General features: G+C 38.4%; 1 protein-coding gene across 1 annotated transcript in view; it reads right to left on the bottom strand.

Annotated features, from left to right (window-relative positions):
- Positions 1 to 17,070, bottom strand: part of SLC44A5 (solute carrier family 44 member 5) — a 113,182-nt gene extending 96,112 nt beyond the window's left edge. Inside the window, exon 1 of the mRNA XM_065928313.1 lies at positions 17,001 to 17,070. Within this exon, the coding sequence (XP_065784385.1) occupies positions 17,001 to 17,049 (49 nt within the window). The 5' untranslated portion in view covers positions 17,050 to 17,070. The remainder of the gene's footprint in view (positions 1 to 17,000) is intronic.
- Between the last annotated feature and the right edge of the window lie 3,113 nt (positions 17,071 to 20,183).

Here is a 20,183-nt window from a genome sequence, read left to right as displayed (position 1 = left end):
TCTCTTCCTATTTTCCTTGAAAAATGCACAGTCACCGCACATTCAGTACCACTCATTTTGGTGTTTACTAGTTTAATTATGGTTCTATAACAGGAAGTCACTGCTTTATGTCAAGGAAGAGTTTTTCACTGCTCCTGAAAACTGATGCAATTTATTTTATCTGAAAATGCTATGTGTAATCTTCATTATTAATATCTACTAGTAAATAGTTTTTGGAGAGATCTATGAAATCCTTTGAGGTCTTCCTGGACAAAAAAAAAAAGCCCAAAGAATGAGATACTGACACAATTTTATTTACTCTATAGTACACACATTGACTGAAAAAAAAAAACCCAAATCTGTACTAGTAGGTGTGGATTATTATAAAGAATATGCTCCTCTCTCTAAAGGGTACATAATAGAGGCTAATTTTGCAAATGATCAGTGAATGTAAACAATGACACTGCAGCAAAGTGAATGTACACTCGGTCTCACGGAACAAGACTGCAGCTCTCAGATTTTTCATAATTATTGCTGCAAAATAAGACCTGCTTTTTACTTTATTCCTCTTACACTCTCTGTTTTAAGCCCAACTCTGTGGAATTAGATGAGAGAGGAAGGAGTGATAGAAAGCATTTAGGAGAGTATCATGGGGTTCTGGTCTGGCCTCTCCCTCAGTAACCTTTTTTACTTAAAGAATCCTCAATCATCTTCTTTGTTAAATAAAATGCAGTATAGCATGGTGACTAACAGCACAGGCTCCAGAATTAAGCTGGATTATAGTGGTGAATAAAATCAAATGACAATGTCACATAGAAATCAATAAAAATCAGGAAAAACCATCTCTCCCCATTAATTTTCTTGCCATTAAAAAAAAACAACTTTTAATCTTCCATTGGAGTATAGCTGATTAACAGCGTTATGATAGTTTCAGGTGGATAGCAAATGGACTCAGCCATATATATATATATATATATATATATATATATATACACACACATATATATATGTATGTATGTATATGTGTATATACACACATATACATATACACACAAATGCATCCAATTTCCACCAGACTTCCCTTCCATCCAGGCTGCCACATAACATTTAGAAATAAATTTTTAAAAATCCTTTAAGTGTAGCTGATACATACATCTTTATCCATGTTGGGAGCGGGGAGAGAGAGAAAGAGTAGAAGGGGAATTATTTATGAACTTCTCCTATTTGGGTAATTCACAGCAGGGTAGCAAAGACTGGTAAGAGATGGGTGAAAACTTTATTCAGGCAAATTATCCTTTCACTCATGATCAAGGCAAGGTATCTTACTGAAGTTTCAGGAGCAAGTATTATTATCTAATATTTTCTCTTATCTCCAAACATTTGCCAAGCATGTTCTGCTGTGCTCTGGGGTTGAGTCAGAAGTTGCAGTCATTGCAAAGTCCTCTGTCAAGGAGAAAATGTGATTAGACCAACTGCTTGCACTGACACTTAAAAATTAACTGCAAATCTGTTTGGGGCAGCTAAGGCATTCCCTCAACACTTGCTGGTTGGGAATTTTGGCTTTCAAATCATTACTTTGTATCCCTTAAAGGTACATTTTAACTGTTTTAATATGTGAGGAACAGGCCTGCCAAATTGTGCTTATGGCTTTTTAACACAAGCAATTTACAAATGCAATGAAGCAGGTAATAGGACACATGATACCGAATTTGAAAATCTGTGTTGATGACACTGCTGCTGGAGGAACATTTTTGGAAGCAGCCCTGTCTCCAGTTGCCTGGGTAAGAAAAATGTTGTTTCTCATTTCATAGGTGGCATCTTCCATCCAATAGTGAGTTTAGGGTCATGTCCTTGAGCATAAATCAGTCTCTCTCATGCTAACAATATTCCACTTGAGATCTTCTGGGACCCGTGCACTCAACAAAATATAACAAGCAGGAAAAATCTCACACAACATCAAAAAAATTCTGTTCGAGTAACAGTCAAAACTAAGTGCGTTCCTTTTAAAATGAAGACTTCCAAAGTAATGTATAGGTATATAGTTTGATCTGTAAACATCTATATATTTATCAAGGATGCAAAAGGACATTTAATACTGGTTCTGGTTATTTACAAATACAATAAATTTTTCATTAAGAAAAGTTTACTAGAATAATTTTAAAGATAATCGAACTGGAATTATTTAACTTTTTTACCTTTTTCAGGGAAAAAAGTAATTTTGCTAAAACAATGTTTCCAAGCTGTGTTCTGAAAGGCAGGCTCAATTTAGTTCCAAAGTAGAGTAAAGGTACAGTGTGACTTCCTGTCATATTCACTTTTCATCACCAATGTTCACTTACAATGAATAATAGGTTCACACCAGCAATCACACAAACTATAAAGGGATGAGTCTGTAGCATAAGCTTTATAATTATATTTGCTTATTTCTTTATTAGTAAGAGAGATTGCCCATGGCTTCTGTGCATAGACAAAAGCAAGAAGTCACCTTGGAATTATTTTATTTGTCAAAAGTTCACCTGAGGGACCTCTCAGTTATGAAAATATGATTTCTCCCACCCTCATATCCCTTGGGAAAGAAAGGCTAATTAGTTTTAAGAAAGAGAAGGGACAAGAACTAAATTTTTCTCCTTGAGATTTCACTTTAGGACAGAATAAATCGACCCTGAACCATATCTGTAGGCCAAAAGGAATACAAATACCCCAAAGGGGGACTTTCCATGAGGGTAGAGACAGGGCTGGTGTCCTAGACTTGACAGAAGGGTCTAAGAGTAGGGACTGAATTCTCAGGAGAATGGCTGACCATGGCCTAACAAGTGAAAAACTATAGTCTTGGGTCCTAGCATAGGAAACCACTATGAGTGGAAGGATCCAGATAAGCAATTCACTAAGAAATTATCTCAAATGGCACCAACCAAACATCAGAACACCAGTCGACTATAAGATTTCTCTCTCCAACAAGAAAATGGAAACACGACTGACCTCTCCTTGGCATTTCAGGGTAGTCCAGGTCAGAGTAGAGAATATAATGCTGGATTTCATTAAGAAATGAATGGAAAAGTAGACATGTGACTGTATTGTTACCCTAAGACAATAAACATATACTTTAATACTAGAAATGATAGGATCAAGTTTGACTATGCATGCATGCTTAATCACTAAATTGTGTCCAACTCATTGTGACCCAGTGGACTGTAGCCCACCAGGCTCCTCTCTTCATGGGATTTCCCAGGCAAGAATAGTGGAGAGGATTGCCATTTCCTTCTCCACAGGATCTTCCCACCCAGGGATCGAACCAACATCTCTTGCATTAGCAGGTGGGTTCTCCACCACTGAGCCACCAGGGAAGTCCATATTTGATTATTAATTCAGCTATTTTGTTTCTTCTCCACCTCATCCCATGAGGGTTTCCCAGATGGCTCACTGGTAGAATCCACCTGCCAATGGAGGAGAGGTGGGGGATGTGGGTTCGAGCCCTGGGTCAGGGAGATTGCCTGGAGGAGGAAATGGCAACCCACTCCAGTATTCTTGCCAGAAAAATCCCATGAACGGAGGAGCCTGGAGGACTAAAGTTCATGGGGTTGCAAAGAGTCAGACACAACTGAGCGACTGAACATGAAAACTCTTCCTTGGAGGATTTAAGACTGTATTATGTAAACCTCCTTCTTTCTATCCGTGGTACTTTCAGTCCTACCGTTCCCAGTCAATCCACGATGGCTTCCTTTAATCTTTTGCCCGGATCTATAAATTATCTACACATCAAAGCCCTTTACTGCTGTATTTTGGCTTGGTTCATTCTCTATTAGAGAATAAATCCCTAACTTCACTAAATTCAATGGGCAGGAATGAAGACTCCACCACTTGATGAAAGGAGTGGCAAAGAGCTTGCAACCACGTGTTAAAACTACGCAAAATTTTTACATTCCCTCCACAATCAAATACACTTTCACTCTCCCAGGGTCCCCAGAAACCTCATCCAGTTACCATATCAGGCTCAGACTCAAGGTCTGAATATCATCACCTAAGTCAGGTCCAAGGGTAGATGAGGCTCTTCAGGACTGGTTCATCTCTTAAGGATGGTCTCCTTAGCTAGATCACTGAATTCATTAGGTGTATTTCCTTCTTTCCATATCACCATTGGCAACAGTGTTGCCAAACTTTAACCGCTACATAGCAAAGTTCCTTTTCCTCCTGTTTCCAATTACATGTCCTCATTTGCCATCAAACTTTCATCAACAACCTCAAAATTCACTAGGTTTCTGAACACCACCTGTTCTCCAAAATGAATGCCCACATTTTAGATTTTGTTAAGCCAGCATCCCACTTCTGGGTATCAGATTTTGTTTTATCTATTTTTGCACCCTCAAGCCCACTGGCTTAATACAACAATTTTATATTGCTCAGGATTTTAGGAGTTAGGAATTTGGGGAAGGCTCAGCTAAGCCCCTTGGAGGTCTCCCATGCAGTCAAATGTTGAGTGAGCTTTAATCATCTGAAAAGCCTGCAGGCTGACAGTAAACACTATCTACCTGCAGGAGCTCACCCAGCCGAGTGACTAGGACACCTCTATATGTCATCTCCATGTTGCCTTGGTTTCTTACAGGATAGTGACAGAGCCTAGGCTTGTTCACATTAATTTACTTTTCTGTCTTCTCAACTAATATGAATAATTAATTATTCCTGAGGAAGATTAAAAAAGAAAACCAAAAAGAAGCTTTGAACACTAACTATAAGTGCTTCCCATGTAAACACAACAATGAAAAACTAACTCTTTCAATTGGAAATCCATTTGAAAAGAAAGAAAAAATTATTCAATGTTAAAATTGTGCTATTATTGTATACATAATGTTAGCACAAGGATAGCAAGAACAATTTGCATAATAAATATTCCTACTCTTTTTTCCAGTTAGTGCCATAATTGAACAGCACCCATCAGTGAAAGAGGACAAAAGAGGGCTATTATCATAAATGTTAGTTTGATCTTTCAAGGAGATTTGATTATCATCTACCCAGACTCCACTTTACCCACTTGAACAGAGGTTCTGCCTTTCATCAGTCAAATGTCAAGCACCTTTGTTGCATCCAAGTGTTACCCTAGCTGACCATATTCTACATCCAGGGAAAAGAACAGTTTTGTTGTTTGTTTTCCCTTGGAACAGTTTATAAGAAACATGTCTCTTTCATGGTAACATTCCTTATAAAAAATACAAGGATGAAAGATAAGCCTAAGAGGGTCTTGATCTAACACAAGAAGCAAAACTACTGACAACACAACAGTAAAACTGACAGCTTTAACTTTCGTCAAGTGAAGGTGTAGATTCTTTCATGTTAAAAAAAAAACACTTAATATTTCTATTAACATCTGCCAAGCATTTTCCTTCATTCTTCTTTTAGACCAATATTAGAAAAGTTAAACTCGTCTTAGAAACAGGTTAGAATGACTTTTAAGAACCGACTCACTGGAAAACACCATGATGCTGGGAAAGACTGAGGGCAGGAGGAGAAGGAGGTGACAGAGAATGAGATGGTTGGATGGCATCACTGACTCAACGGCCATGAGTTTGAGAAAACTCTGGGAGATAATGAAGGACAAGGAAGCCTGGTGTGCTGCAGTACATGAGGTCTCAAAGAGTTGGACACAACTTAGCAACTGAAGAACATTTTAATTAGTGGCATAAGGATTAATTTAGAGGAAGCACTAAATCCAATATTGAACACAATTTTTCACTGAGGAACACTTGTATCCCAATTTCCCTGTGTAAGTTAAGGCATTTACACACTGAATCTGGAGATCTTAAAGAAAAAGGCAAATGTCCTCTTGTTTCAGAGGAAATAACAGTACACATTCTACTGTTCGTCCTACTGTGCTGACAAGGGAGAGAGTGGCAGTGGCATTCCCAGCTCTAGATAAGGACAGAGGGCATTTCTCCATGGATTACAAGAGACTGGCTCTGAGATGGAGAGGAGAAACTCAATTATGACATAAGGTCTCCTAAGGGAAAGATTTCAGACACAGTAAGAGATCTTTCTGAAGTTCCTGCATGCATTCAAACTTTAATAACAAAAATCATGGGTTGCTATAGAAACAATATAGTAAATTACCTTTAAAAGCAATTTATTAAAATTTGGAACAACTAGATTATGCAATGGTAGCAAATGAAATACTGCCTTGTACTATTATGAAGCATTATTGGCATAGCTGGATATTATTTCATTTACTCCTCATAACAGCCCTCCAAAGTAGCTAGTGTTTCCCTATTTTACAGATGAGAAAACTGAGATTAAGAAAGTAGCTTAATCCACCAAACCATATGAGAAAGCCCTAGATCTGCTTGACTCCAAAACTTTTCCCTCATACAACATATTTCAACTGTATGACAAAAAGTGAAAACAAACAAAAATATGACACTGACAAACGTGTCCCAAACTTGGAGATGCTAAAGTTCTATTAGTTGTATAATAAGAAAATTCACCTCATTTTAATATTCAGTTTATTCATTTATGTATTGTACTTGCATGCATGCATGCTAAGTCACTTTAGTCATGTTCGACTCTTTGCAGACCCTATAGACTATAGGCTGTCAGGCAGCACTGTCCAGCAAGAATACAGGAGTGGATTGCCATATCCTTCTCCTGTATACAGTGCTATTACTACATCAATGTTTACAGATTAGGATTCATTAAAGAAATACCAAAGGAATCTTCTGAAGAACGTACAGCACATTATTTGGTTTTGTGGTTTATATTCCTTGGTTCTTCTCTCTTTCCCTATCTTCCTGCCATATTTTTTTTTTTACATTCTCCAGTTATGTGTAGCTCTTGCACAGTATTACTCAGATGATCTTTTGGAAATTACTTTCAAATACTGTTCTCAAAGTATTTCTCTTTATTGGAAGATAAAACTGAAGAACAGATAAGAATATTTTCCATTGTCTCTAAATCAGTTCAGTTCAGTTGCTCAGTCGTGTCCAACTCTTTGCGACCCCATGAAGTGCAGCATGCCAGGCCTCCCTGTCCATCACCAACTCCTGGAGTCCACCCAAACCCATGTCCATTGAGTCGGTGATGCCATCCAACCATCTCATCCTCTGTCGTCCCCTTCTCCTTCTGCCCTCAATCTTTCCCAGCATCATGGTCTTTTCAAATGAGTCAGCTCTTCACATTAGGTGGCCAAAGTATTGGAGTTTCAGCTTCAGCATCAGTCCTTCCAATGAACACCCAGGACTGATCTCCTTTAGGATGGACTGGTTGGATCTCCTTGCAGTCCAAGGGACTCTCAAGAGTCTTCTCCAACACCATAGTTCAAAAGCATCCATTCTTCAGAGCTCAGCTTTCTTTATAGTTCAACTCTCACATCCATACATGACGACTGGAAAAACCATAGCCTTGACTAGATGGACCTTCGTTGACAAAGTAATGTCTCTGCTTTTTAATATGCTGTCTAGGTTGGTCAAAACTTTCCTTTCAAGGAGTAAACATCTTTTAATTTCATGGCTGCAGCCATCTGCAGTGATTTTGGAGCCCCCAAAAATAAAGTCAGCCAGTTTCCACTGTTTCCCCATCTATCTGCCATGAAGTGATGGGACCAGATGCCATGATCTTAGTTTTCTGAATGTTGAGTTTTAAGCCAACTTTTTCACTTTCCTCATTCACTTTCATCAAGAGACTTTTTAGTTACTCTTCACTTTCTGCCATAAGGGTGGTGTCATCTGCATATCTGAGGTTATTGATATTTTTTCTGGCAATCTTGATTCCAGCTTGAGCTTCCTCCAGTTCAGTATTTCTCATGATGTACTCTGCATATAATAAGCAGGGTGACAATATACAGCCTTGATGTACTCCTTTTCCTACTTGGAACCAGTCTGTTGTTCCATGTCCAGTTCTAACTGTTGCTTCCTGACCTGCATACAGGTTTCTCAAGAGGCAGGTCAGGTGCACCACTGCCTTTTTAGTGCTGATACAATCCATACACATTAAGTCTAGGCATTAATTATTTTTACTAGAAGTTATCATCTGACTTTACATTCCCTACCCTAATAATAATAATACAGTAAAGTTTCCTAAGTCAACATCGAAGGGATAGGACATAAGTCTTTGGCAATAAAGTGATACTATTTATAGGCAATGGTGAAATTTTTTTACAGAAAATATTCACACCAGTTCCTTTGGTAGTTTTTTTTTAATCAAAGTATAGCTGATTTACAAATTTCTATTTTATTCATTCCTCTCTGTTCTTTAATATTTCCTTCCTTCCACTGACTTTGGGTTCTGTTTACTCTTCTTTTACTAATTCCTTTAGGTGGTAGGTTAAGTTGTTTGAGATTTTTCTTCATAGAATTGCTTTAACTGCACCCTATAGATTTTTGAAGGTTGTATTTCCATTTTCATTTGTCTCGAGGTATTTTCTGATGTCCTCTCTGAGTTTTTTCATTGACCCATTGGCTTTTTGGTAGCATGTTGCTTAGCCTCCACATATCTGTTCTTTTCCCATTTTTATTTATGTAATTAATTTCTAATTTCATACTGTTATGGTTAAAATAAATGCTTGGTATAATTTATATCCTCCTAAATTTGTTGAGGCTTGTTTTGTGGCATAGAATGTGATCCATCCTGGGGAAAATTCCGTGTGCACTTGCAAAGAATGTTCTACTGTTTTGGATGAAATGTCCTCTAGATATCAATTAAGTCTAGATGCTCTACTGTGTCATTTAAGACATTGCTTCCTTATTTATTTTTTGTTTGGATGATCCATTGGTATCAGTGGGATGTTAAAGTTTCCTACTATCATTTTGTTATTATCAATTTTTCTTTTTATACAGGACAGTATTTACTTTATATATTTAGGCACTCCTGGGTTGGGTGCACATATGTTAACAATATCTTCTTCCTATATTGAGACTTTTTTCATTACATAATACCCTTCTTTGTTGTTTGATATAGCCTTTGTTTCTAAGTCATTTTTTCCAGTATGAAAATTATTACCCACACTATCTTGCCATTTCTATTTGTATGAAATATTTTTTCCCTTGCTGGCCTTTCAGTCTCTAAAACGAATCTCCTACAGACAGCGCACAGAAGGATCTTCTTAAAAATCCAGTCAGCCACCCTGTGTCTTCTAATGGGAGTACTTAGTTAATTGACTTTTTTTTTTTTCATTTAGTTTTATCAGTTGGAGGCTAATTACTTTACAATATTGTAGTGGTTCTTGCCTTACATGGACATGAATCAGCCATGGATTTACATGTGTTCCCCATCCTGATCCCCCCTCCCACCACCCTCCGCATCCCAAACCCTATTTAAAGTAATTATTGATAGGTGTGTACATATAGCCATTTTATTACTTGTTCTCCAGTTTTTATAGTTATTCTCTGTTCATATTTCTTCATTTTGTTTCTTCTCTTGGGGTTTGGTGATCTTCTTTATTAGTATGTGAGTGTTCCATTCCTTTTAATTTTTGTGGAACTATTACAGATTTTTGATTTGTGCTTACTATGTGGTTCATACATGTTGATCTATAATAATATCAACTTATTTTAAATTGGTAGGCATTTAAGATCAAGTACATTCTAAAATATCAACATTTTTCACTGCTCCACCCACATTTTGTGCTTATGATGTCATATTTTACATCTTCATGTTTATCTCTTGAGTTCAGTTCAGCACTCAGTCATGTCCAACTCTGAGACACCATGCACTGCAGCACGCCAGACCTCCCTGTCCATCACCAACTCCCGGAGTTTACTCAAACTAATGTCCACTGAGTCAGTGATGCCATCCAGCCATCTCATCCTCTGTCGTCCCCTTCTCCTCCTGCCTTCAATCTTTCCCAGCATAAGGGTCTTTTCAAATGAGTCAGTTCTTTGCATCAGGTAGCCAAAATATTGGAGTTTCAGCTTCAGCATCAGTCCTTCCAATGAACACTCAGGACTGATCTCCTTTAGGATTGACTGGTTGTATCTCCTTGCAGTCCAAGGGACTCTCAAAACTATTCTCCAACACCACAGTGCAAAAACATCAATTTTTCAGCATTCAGCTTTCTTTATAGTCCAACTCTGACATCCATACATGACTACTGGAAAAACCACAGTTTTGACTAGATGTACCTTTGTTAGCAATGTAATGTCTCTGCTTTTTAATATGTTGTCTAGATTGGTCATAACTTTTCTTACAAGGAGTAAGCATCTTTTAATTTCACGGCTGCAGTCACCATCTGCAGTGATTTTGGAGCCCAAAAAATAAAGTCTGCCACTGTTTACATTTTCCCCCATCTATTTGCCATGACATGATGGGACCAGATGCCATGATCTTCGTTTTCTGAATGTTGAGTTTTAAGCCAACTTTTTCACCCTCCTCTTTCACTTTCATCAACAGGCTCTCTAGTTCTTCTTTACTTTCTGCCATAAGGGTGGTGTCATCTGCATATCTGAGGTTATTGATATTTCCTCCCAGCAATCTTGATTTCAGCTTGTGCTTCACCCAGCCCAGCATTTCACATGATGTACTCTGCATATAAGTTAAATAAGCAGGGTTACAATATACAGCCTTCTTTTCCTATTTGGAACCAGTCTGTTGTTCCATGTCCAGTTCTAACTGTTGCTTCTTGACCTACAAACAGATTTCTCAGGAGGCAGGTCAGGTGTTCTGGTATTCCTATCTCTTTAAGACTTTCCCACAGTTTATGGTGATCCACACAGTCAAAGGCTTTGGCATAGTCAATAAAGCAGAAAAAGATGTTTTTCTGGAACTCTCTTGCTTTTTCAATGATCCAGCGGATGTTGGCAGTTTGCCCTCTGGTTCCTCTGCCTTTTCTAAATCCAGCCTTAACATCAGAAAGTTCACAGTTCATGTACTGTTGAAGCCTGGCTTGGAGAATTTTGAGCATTTCTTTACTAGAATGTGAGATGAGTGCAATTGTGAGGTAGTTTGAATATTCTTTGTCATTGCCTTTCTTTGGGATTGAAAGGAAAACTGACTTTTGCGAGTCTTGTGGCCACTGCTGAGTTTTCCAAATTTGCTGGCATATTGAGTGCAGCACTTTCACAGAATCATCTTTTAGGGTTTGAATTAGCTCAACTGGAATTCCACTAGCTTTGTTCGTGGTGATGCATCCACTTGACTTCGCATTTCAGGATGTCTGGCACTAGGTGAGTGATCACACCATCTTGGCTATCTGGGTCATGAAGATCTTTCTTGTATAGTTCTGTGTATTCTTGCTACCTCTTTTTAATATCTTCTGCTTCTGTTAGGTCCATACCATTTCTGTCCTTTATTGTGCCTATCTTTGCATGAAATGTTCCCTTGGTATCTCTAATTTTCTTGAAGAGATCTCTGGTCTTTCCCATTCTATTGTTTTCCTCTATATCTTTGCAATGATCACTGAGGAAGGCTTTCTTATCTCTCCTTGCTATTCTTTGGAACTCTGCATTCAAATGGGTATGTCTTTCCTTTTCTCTTTTGCCTTTCGCTTCTCTTCTTTTCTCAGCTATTTGAAAGGCTTCCTCAGACAACCATTTTGCCTTTTTGCATTTCTTTTCCTTGGGGATGGTCTTGATCACTGCCTCCTGTACAATGTCCCGAACCTCTGTCCATAGTTCTTCAGGCTCTCTGTCTATCAGATCTGATCCCTTGAATCTATTTCTCACTTCCTCTATATAATTGTAAGAGATTTGATTTAGGTCATACCTGAATGGTCTAGGGGTTTTCCCTACTTTCTTCAATTTATGCCTGAATTTAGCAATAAGGAGTTCATGATCTGAGCCACAGTCAGCTCTGGGTCTTGTTTTTGCTGACTGTATAGAGATTCTCCATCTTTGGCAGCAAAGAATATAGTCAATCTGATTTCATTGTTGACTATCTGGTGATGTCCATGTGTAGAGTCTTCTCTTGTGTTGTTGGAAGAGGGTCTTTGCTGTGACCAGTGTGTTTTCTTGGCAAAAATCAATTAGTCTTTGCCCTGCTTCATTCTGTTCTCCAAGGTCAAATTTATCTCTTAACTGTTTATAATAGTTATAGTCGCTTTAGAATTGTCTGTCTTTTAGACTTCCTGTTGGCTTATGTAAGTGGTTGGTCATCAGTCTTTATTATTTTTTACCTTTCCTAGAGAGATTTTTGTCTTTAAGATTCTTACTTCTTTTCCACTAGAGAAGAGCCTTTAACATTTCTTTTTTAAAAATGATAATCTTGCTGGTTAGAGTATTTTATGTTGCAGGATTTTCCCTTCAGCATTCTGTACATATCATGCCACTTCCTTCTGGCCTGAAAAGTTTCTGTGGAGAAACCAGCTGACAGCCTAAATTCCCTTGCATATGACTGTTTGTTTTTTGTTGCTGCCTTTAACATTCTCTCTTACTTTTGACTTCTGTCATTTGAATTATGATATGTCTTGATGTGGGTCTATTTTAGGTTCATCATGTTTGGGACCCTCTACAAAAGAGTCCAAAATGTAGTACTTGAGTGCAATCTCAAAAATGACAAAATGATCTCAGTTCATTCTAAGGCAAACCATTTAAGATCACAGTAATCCAAGTCTATGTCCCAACCACTGATGCTGAAGAACCTGAAGTTGATTGACCAGTTCTGTGAACCTACAAGACCTTCTAGAACTAACACCAAAAAAAAAAAAAAAAAAAAAAAAAAGCTGTCCTTTTCATCATAGGATGCTGGAATGTAAAAGTAGAAAGTCAAGAGATACCTGGAGTAACATGCAAGTTTGCACTTAGAGTTCAAAATGAAGTAGAACAAAGGCTAACTTAGTTTTGTCAAGAGAACACACTGGTCATAGCAAACAGCCTCTTCCAACAACACAAGAGAAGACTCTAAACATGGACATCACCAAATGGTCAATACCAAAATTAGATTGATTATGTTCTTTGCAGCCAAAGATGGAGAAGCTCTATACAGTCAGTAAAAACAAGACCTGGAGTTAACAGTGGCTCAGATCATCAACTCATTGCAAAATTCAGGTTTAAATTGAAGAAAGTAGGGGAAAACACTAGGAAATTCAGGTATGATCTAAATAAAATCCCTTATGATTATACAGTGGTAGTTACAAATAGATTCAAGGGATTAGATCCGATAGACAGAGTGCCTGAAGAACTATGGACAGAGGTTTGTAACATTGTACAGGAGGTGGAGACCAAAATCATCCCAAAGATAAAGAAATGCAAGAAGGCAAAGTGGTTGTCTGAGAGGGCTTTACAAATAGGTGGGGAAAGAAGAGAAGTGAAAAGCAAGGGAGAAAAGGAATGATATACCCAACTACATGCAGAGTTCCAGAGAATAGCAAAGAGCAATATGAAGGCCCTCTTAAGTGAACAATGCAAAGAAATAAGAGAAAACAATAGAATGGGAAAGGTAGAGATCTTTCAAGAAAATTGGAGATATTAAGGATACATTTCATGCAAGGATGGGCATGATAAAGGATAGAAACAGTAAGGACCTAACAGAGGCAGAAGAGATTAAAAAGTGGTGTCAAGAATACATAGAAGAACTATACAAGAAAGGCCTCAGTGATCCAGATAACCGTGATGGTGTAGTCACTCATCTAGAGGCAGACACCCTGGAGTGTGAAGTCAAGTGGGCCTTGGGAAGCATTACTAGAAACAAAGCTAGTGGAGGTGATAGAATTCCAGCTGAACTATTTCAAATCCTATAAGATGATGCTGTTAAAGTGTTGCGCTCAATATGTCAACAAATTTGGAAAACTCAGCAGTGGCCACAAGACTGGAAAAGGTCAGTTTTCATCCCAGTCTCAAAGAAGGGCAATGCCAAAGAATGTTCGAACTATCTTACAATTATGCTTATTTCACATGCTAGTAAAGTTATGCTCAAAATCCTTCAAACTAGGTTCCAACAGTACGTGAACAAGAACTTCCAGATGCTCCAGACAACTTCCAGATGGGTTTAGAAAAGGCAGAACAACCAGAGATCAAATTGTTAACATTCATTGGGTCCTACAGAAAGCAAAGGAATTCCAGAAAAACATGCATTTCTTCTTCATTGACTACACTAAAGACAGACTGTGTGGATCACAACAAACTGTGGAACATTCTTAAAGAGATAGGAATACCAGACCACCTTACCTGTCTCCTAAGAAGCCTGTATGTGAGTTACGAAGCAACAGTTAGAACTAGACGTGGAACAATGGACTGGTTCAAAATTGGGAAAGGAGTACGACAAGACTGTCTATTGTCACCCTGCTTATTTAACTTATATACAGAGTACATCAAGCAAAATGCTGGGCTGGATGAATCACAAGCTGGAATAAAGATTTCCAGGAGAAATATCTATAACCTCACATATGCAGATGATACCACTCTAATGGCAGAAAATGAAGAGAAACTAAAGAGCCTCTTGATGAAGGTGAAAGAGAAGACTGAAAAAGATGGCTTGAAACTCAACATTCAAAAAACTAAGATCCAGTCCCATCGCTCCATAGCAAATAAAAGGGGAAAAAGTGGAAGCAGTGGTAGATTTTATTTTCTTGGGCTCCAAAATCACTATGGATAGTGACTGCAGCCATGAAACTAGAGATGGAGGGGTTAGAGCTGGAGCCCAGTGTGAGGCAGAACTTTCTCTCTGCTGAGTGGCTATCGATGCCCAATCAGGGGTGGGGTCTGAGCCCAAGCTGCTGGAGCTGACACCCTGAGGCTTGAGGCCAAGCTGGTCCTGTTCCCTTTCAGTCTGTCTTCCCCTCTGTCTGCACTGGGACCTTTGGCCTAGAGTGGGGAAGCGCTGAGGCAAGTGGGGCTTGTGAGGGCTCTCTGCTCACATTGTCTGCAGATGGAGGTCCCAGCTAGCTCGGACACACTGCCTGTGAAGGCACCTACGACTGTTTCCTTTTCTCGGCTCAGACACGACCTGATGTGCAAGTCCCCCTTTGTCCCTCACAGCACGTCACTGTCCTCAGCCTCCACCGTTCTCACCCTTTTGTTGAACCACATCACTGGGCCACATGGACACTTGGCACATGATTGAGGATAAGCTGTGGTGGAGCCACTGCTGTCCGAGACCTGAGAGCTACTTGAGATGGTATTGCTTGAGTAAGCTCAGTAGTGGCTGCCACCCTCTCACCCAGGGTATGCCCAGGGACTAGGTCATCTCTGCACACCACAGTCGAGTCTTCTACCCACTCATTGCTGCTCCAGATCCAATGATACATTGTGATGTGGAATGAGAAGGACCAAAGCCTTTGCTCAGCTTGTGTGCATGCTAAGGAAGTTATGGGAAACCCAGTAGCCACTAGAGCATGTCTCTCTCCACCCTGCCTCAGGGGCAAGCTAGCATGAGTGCTCCTCACAGCTGTAGTCCAGGCTTCCCACAGCCATCCTGTTACCCCAGCAGTCCTGCAACCAGCAAAGAGGGCTTGTCTCCTCTGTATAGAAACCCAGGACAGGGGTGCTCAATCTGTGGTCCTCATTGCTCATTTTCACAGGAGTGTCCACCTGTGTGATCTTTCTTGTCCTCTGAGGTCCGCTCCCAGGAGCACACGACCTGCCCTGATTGCCTTTTTTCCCCCTTCCTACCCAATTATGTGTGTATCTTAACAGCCTTGGAGTCTTTCTACCAGTTTCCAGTGAAAATTGTCCCACACGTACATATATTTTGATGTGTTTGTTGGGGGAGGTGAGCTTCATGTCCTCTTACTCTGCCATACTGATTAATCCCTTTTGGTAGTCTTTTTTTTTATAAAAAAAAAAAATAAACCTAAACAAAGACTTTATTTGTCCTCTTTATTTTCACTTCCATAGCAAAACCTTTAATCTAACAATGAACCCCAGGCTATCTTTTTCTGGTAAGCAAAGACAATAGGACTTCTTATATGCCAAGAAACTATTTGGTAAAATACTTAGTAATTGTTCCTTCTTTATAATTTGCTTATAAAAAGAAAAGGTAATATGTTACTTAGACTTATCTAGGTTCTAATTCTAATTGGTAAACAGTAACATGAACCTTATTCAGTTCAGTTGCTCAATTGTGTCTGACTCTTTGTGACCCCATGGACTGCAGCACACCAGGCCTCCCTGTCCATCACCAACTCCCAGAGCTTGCTCAAACTCATGTCCATCGAGTCGGTGATGCCATCCAACCATCTCATCTTCTGTCATCCCTTCTCCTCCTACCTTCAATCTTTCCCAGCATCAGGGTCTTTTCTTTTCAAACAAGTCAGTTCTTCACATCAGGTGGCCAAAGTATTGGAGTTTCAGCTTTAACATCAGTCCTTCCAGTGGATATTCAGGACTGATTTCCTTTAGGATTGACTGGTTTGATCTCCTTGCTGTCCAAGGGACTCTTAAGAGTCTTCTCCAACACCACAATTTAAAAGCATCAATTCTTTGGTGTTCAGCTTTCTTTATAGTCCAACTCTCATATCCATACATTATTACTGGAAAAACCATAGCTTTGACTAGATGGACCTTTGTCAGCAAAGTAATGTCTCTGCTTTTTAATATGCAGTCTAGGTCAGTCATAGCTTTTCTTCCAAGGAGCAAGCATCTTTTAATTTCATGGCTGCAGTCACCATCTGAAGTGATTTAGGAGCCCAAGAAAATAAAGTCTGTCACTGTTTTCATTGTTTCCCTATCTACTTGCCATGAAGTGATGGGACTGGATGCCATGATATTAGTTTTCTTTATGTTGAGTTTTAAACCAGCTTTCTCACTCTCCTTTTTCACTTTTATCAAGAGTCTCTAACTCTAATTAGTAAATAATATTGTGAATCTAATTAGCTGCTTAATAAAATTTCAAAAGTAAAAATGATTAAAAAGCAACTATAAGGGTTTTTCTTTCTTTTGTATAATTTTATCTATCTAAGTAATTTAGAGACTTGTCTTTGAATAAACTGCTTTGTGTTTATTTTTCATTGCATCTCCTACCCAATGAGTTCTGGTGAGGTATACTCCCACCAGAAAAGACAGTAATCAATAATAAGAAGGAATTTGGAATGATTAATGTTAAAAATGTGACATTGACTTAGTCATGTAAATAGTAAAAGTTAAATATCTTCTATACCTGTTCTTACTCACCTGCAAGTCCTAAAAGAATGTAGGCCATAATGAACAGCATGAAGATCATGCAGCACAGCACATCTGTACAACTCCTAAAGATGAAGAGGAACAGTGAATTAAAAGGATCCTGAGAAGACTAACATAGCATCCGTTTTCCTCCCTCTAATGGACTAAACGTGTCTCCCCCAAGTCCTTGTGTTGAAACCTAATCCCCAAGGTGATGGTATTAGAAGGCGGGCAGGGGGAAGGGGAAGAATTAAAAGGGATACAAAATGACTAATGTTTACTGCAAAAAAATACATAGGAAGACATAAAAAAATAATTGGGCTTCCCTGGTGGCTTAGACGGTAAAGAATCTGCCTGCAATGCAGATCACCTGGGTTTGATCCCTGGGTTGGGAATATTCCCTGGAGAAGGAAATGGCAACCCACTCCATTATTCTTGCCTGAAAAGTCCCATGGACAGAGGAGCCAGGCAGACAACAGTCCATGGGATTGCAAAGAGTCAGACACACCTGAGTAACTGAACACACAAAAGATAATAACAACAGTGATATGCTTTTTTTATACTTAATAGTTCTAAAAGGTAGATCAGATGTATTTATGCAATCAAAGACTTAAACAGCAGAGAGTGGTTATGGCTCTGTGATTAAAGAAGTTCCTCCAAAGCTGTCAGCATTTATTCTCTTGATTCTTTATTTGTAAAATTTTTTAGAAGTTAGAGTACACTAACATCAAAAATTCTTTTATTTGAAATTATAATTTAAGCTATTTGATTTTATAATTTTCTCCTTCATGCTTCCCAGTACATGACATAATAAAAAAAAAATAGCCATTTCCACTCCTCTCTCTCTCCATTATCTTTCTACGTGCACATATAAAGGGTACTCTGATTAAATAAAGGATTGACTACATAAGCTTTCTATGAGGAACAGAGTTGCAACTATTCAAACAACAATGTCTATAATGCATTACGAAATGAAGTGCTCTAAACTGTAATTTTCTAGCTATTCTGTAAGCTGGATATTGTGAAATGAGATTTAGAGAAAATTTGGCTCAGAGAGACATGGTAATTTTCTAAGGATCACAAGTCAAACCAGTATCCACTAGGGAAACTCAGGTTTTCATCTAAAGTATTTCCTATTTCGAATATTAAATTTTGTTCAGCATGTAAGGGGTCTAGAAGGTCAAAACTTGTCTTAAAAGTAAGAAAAAATACAATCATTGTTGAAACTTAATGAAGACTCTATCAGGAAAGAGATAGATCAATGCCTTTGACAGGATTAAAAGATGCACATGAGAATTTTCATAGCAAAAACTTCTTGTTCTAGGGGTTAGATGGATATGTTCCAATCTTTCAGCATAGACAGGATGAAGTTACATTCTATTTTTAGTGGTGGTAATATCAATAATAATGAATAATAATTGTACAGTAACAGACACAGTACTACCTTGTATATTGATAAAGCCCTGTTATACTTTTACTGCTTTCACTTACACAAGTTTGTGAGTTTCCTACCTTTGGGATTTTCAGGGTAGTGAGGTAAGTTGCCTTATATAAGGTCCATGAGAGAGCAGTTGCAGAGGCAGACAAACATCTAAGTCTCCTATGCCCAATCTTTTTCACTTAGTCATTATCCTAATATGATTATAACTTTCTAGAAAGACTCCAATTAGCCATATTGAAAACTCCACACACATCCTTATTACTCCACCTCACAACAGGAAATGGATCCATCATAGAGAAAGCGAATCGTAGTCAATTCAGAAAAAAACCATTACTTGTTTAAATCCAATTTCAACCCAGGAACTACGAGAATAATAAAAAGAGAGAGAGAGAAAAAAAAAGATAATCTAGATTTCTTTGTTAAACAATCATTGAAGGCAAAACCTGCTAGAGGGTGAGGAAAGGATCTGGTTTATTTGCATTTTGACACATCCTACTCAAGATCAGTTCTCATCCTCTCAGGGCAGTTGCTAAATACTATGACACCTAAGAAGGCACGCCTGCAGGCAAAGAACGAAGGAAGAGAAAACTAGAACACTGATAAGCTTTCATTAGAAATCTTGAAGTTGTCAAAGCCCTTGAGTGTAATCACAACTACCAAGGAGAGAGTCAGAAGCACCAGCCAGGTTGGCCAGTGTTCTGTAATATTATATGTATGATATGTTTGTATCTACATGGTTACATCATAGATAATATACATTACAATGCATGTTTATAATGACTATTATATAGCATTATAATGTTTTCTATTTATATTATGTAGTCAGCACAGGAAGAGGTAAACATACTAGAAAGATGAGTAAAAGAAACTTACCAATTAAAAAAAAAATAAGGCACAAGGAAAGAAGCAGAGCCCAAAAGGAAATTTCTAAGAAATAAAACCCACAGTGCTTGGCTACTGGTCCTGATGAATGGCATCAATCACAGTTTTGGTCTATAGGGGGTTTTATAACAACAGCAAGGGGGGTTTATACTATGATTTCTCTTTCTTTTTTGTACCAAGAACATGTCCCAGCACCAGGGGCTACTGTGCACCCACACAACACTCTCTATCCACTCTCCTAGCAGTCTAGTCTCCACCAGAGAGGGATAATAACATTTCTCAGTAATTCACACCCTGAGATGTCTGGGGATTCTATTCTGGGACCAGGCAAGATAATGTATTCAAATCTACTTTCCTTTTCTGGACCACTGCCTTAGAGAAACAGCAGACCATACCACACACCATGGCCAGACTTGCTAATGTCATAGTATTTAAACACGGAAGAACATTGAACAAAGTAGAACAGTTTGAAGAATTCAAGAGTTTCAAAAAGTAGGAAAGTTTTTCTAAATTAAAAATCCTTATTTCTGAAATTTTCCTCTAGTGATTTCATTTCCTTTGTTGTTTAAATTTTTTTTTCTTTTAAAATTAGGGGTGTGTGTGTGAGAGAGAGAGACATCTATTTCTTTTCACTTCTTATTTCTCTCCATATTCCCTGCTGGAAAAAAGTCACTGCTTAGAAAATTATTGGAAAATTGAATATAAAACATATAAAATATTGCTTGGGCACCATTTTTGGGAGTCAGCAACACAGCAAAAGCTTAATTCAAATTTTAGAAGTTATAAAGTGTCATCATTGTTTCTTTCTTTGATTTCAAGGCATCTTTACAATCCCAATGTTCTGTGAAAAAGGAGTTGTTGCTTTTTTTTTT

Source organism: Muntiacus reevesi, chromosome 1 (assembly GCF_963930625.1).
Source record: "Muntiacus reevesi chromosome 1, mMunRee1.1, whole genome shotgun sequence".
Taxonomy (NCBI): Eukaryota; Metazoa; Chordata; class Mammalia; order Artiodactyla; family Cervidae; genus Muntiacus; species Muntiacus reevesi.
This window is presented reverse-complemented; position numbering and strand designations above follow the sequence as displayed.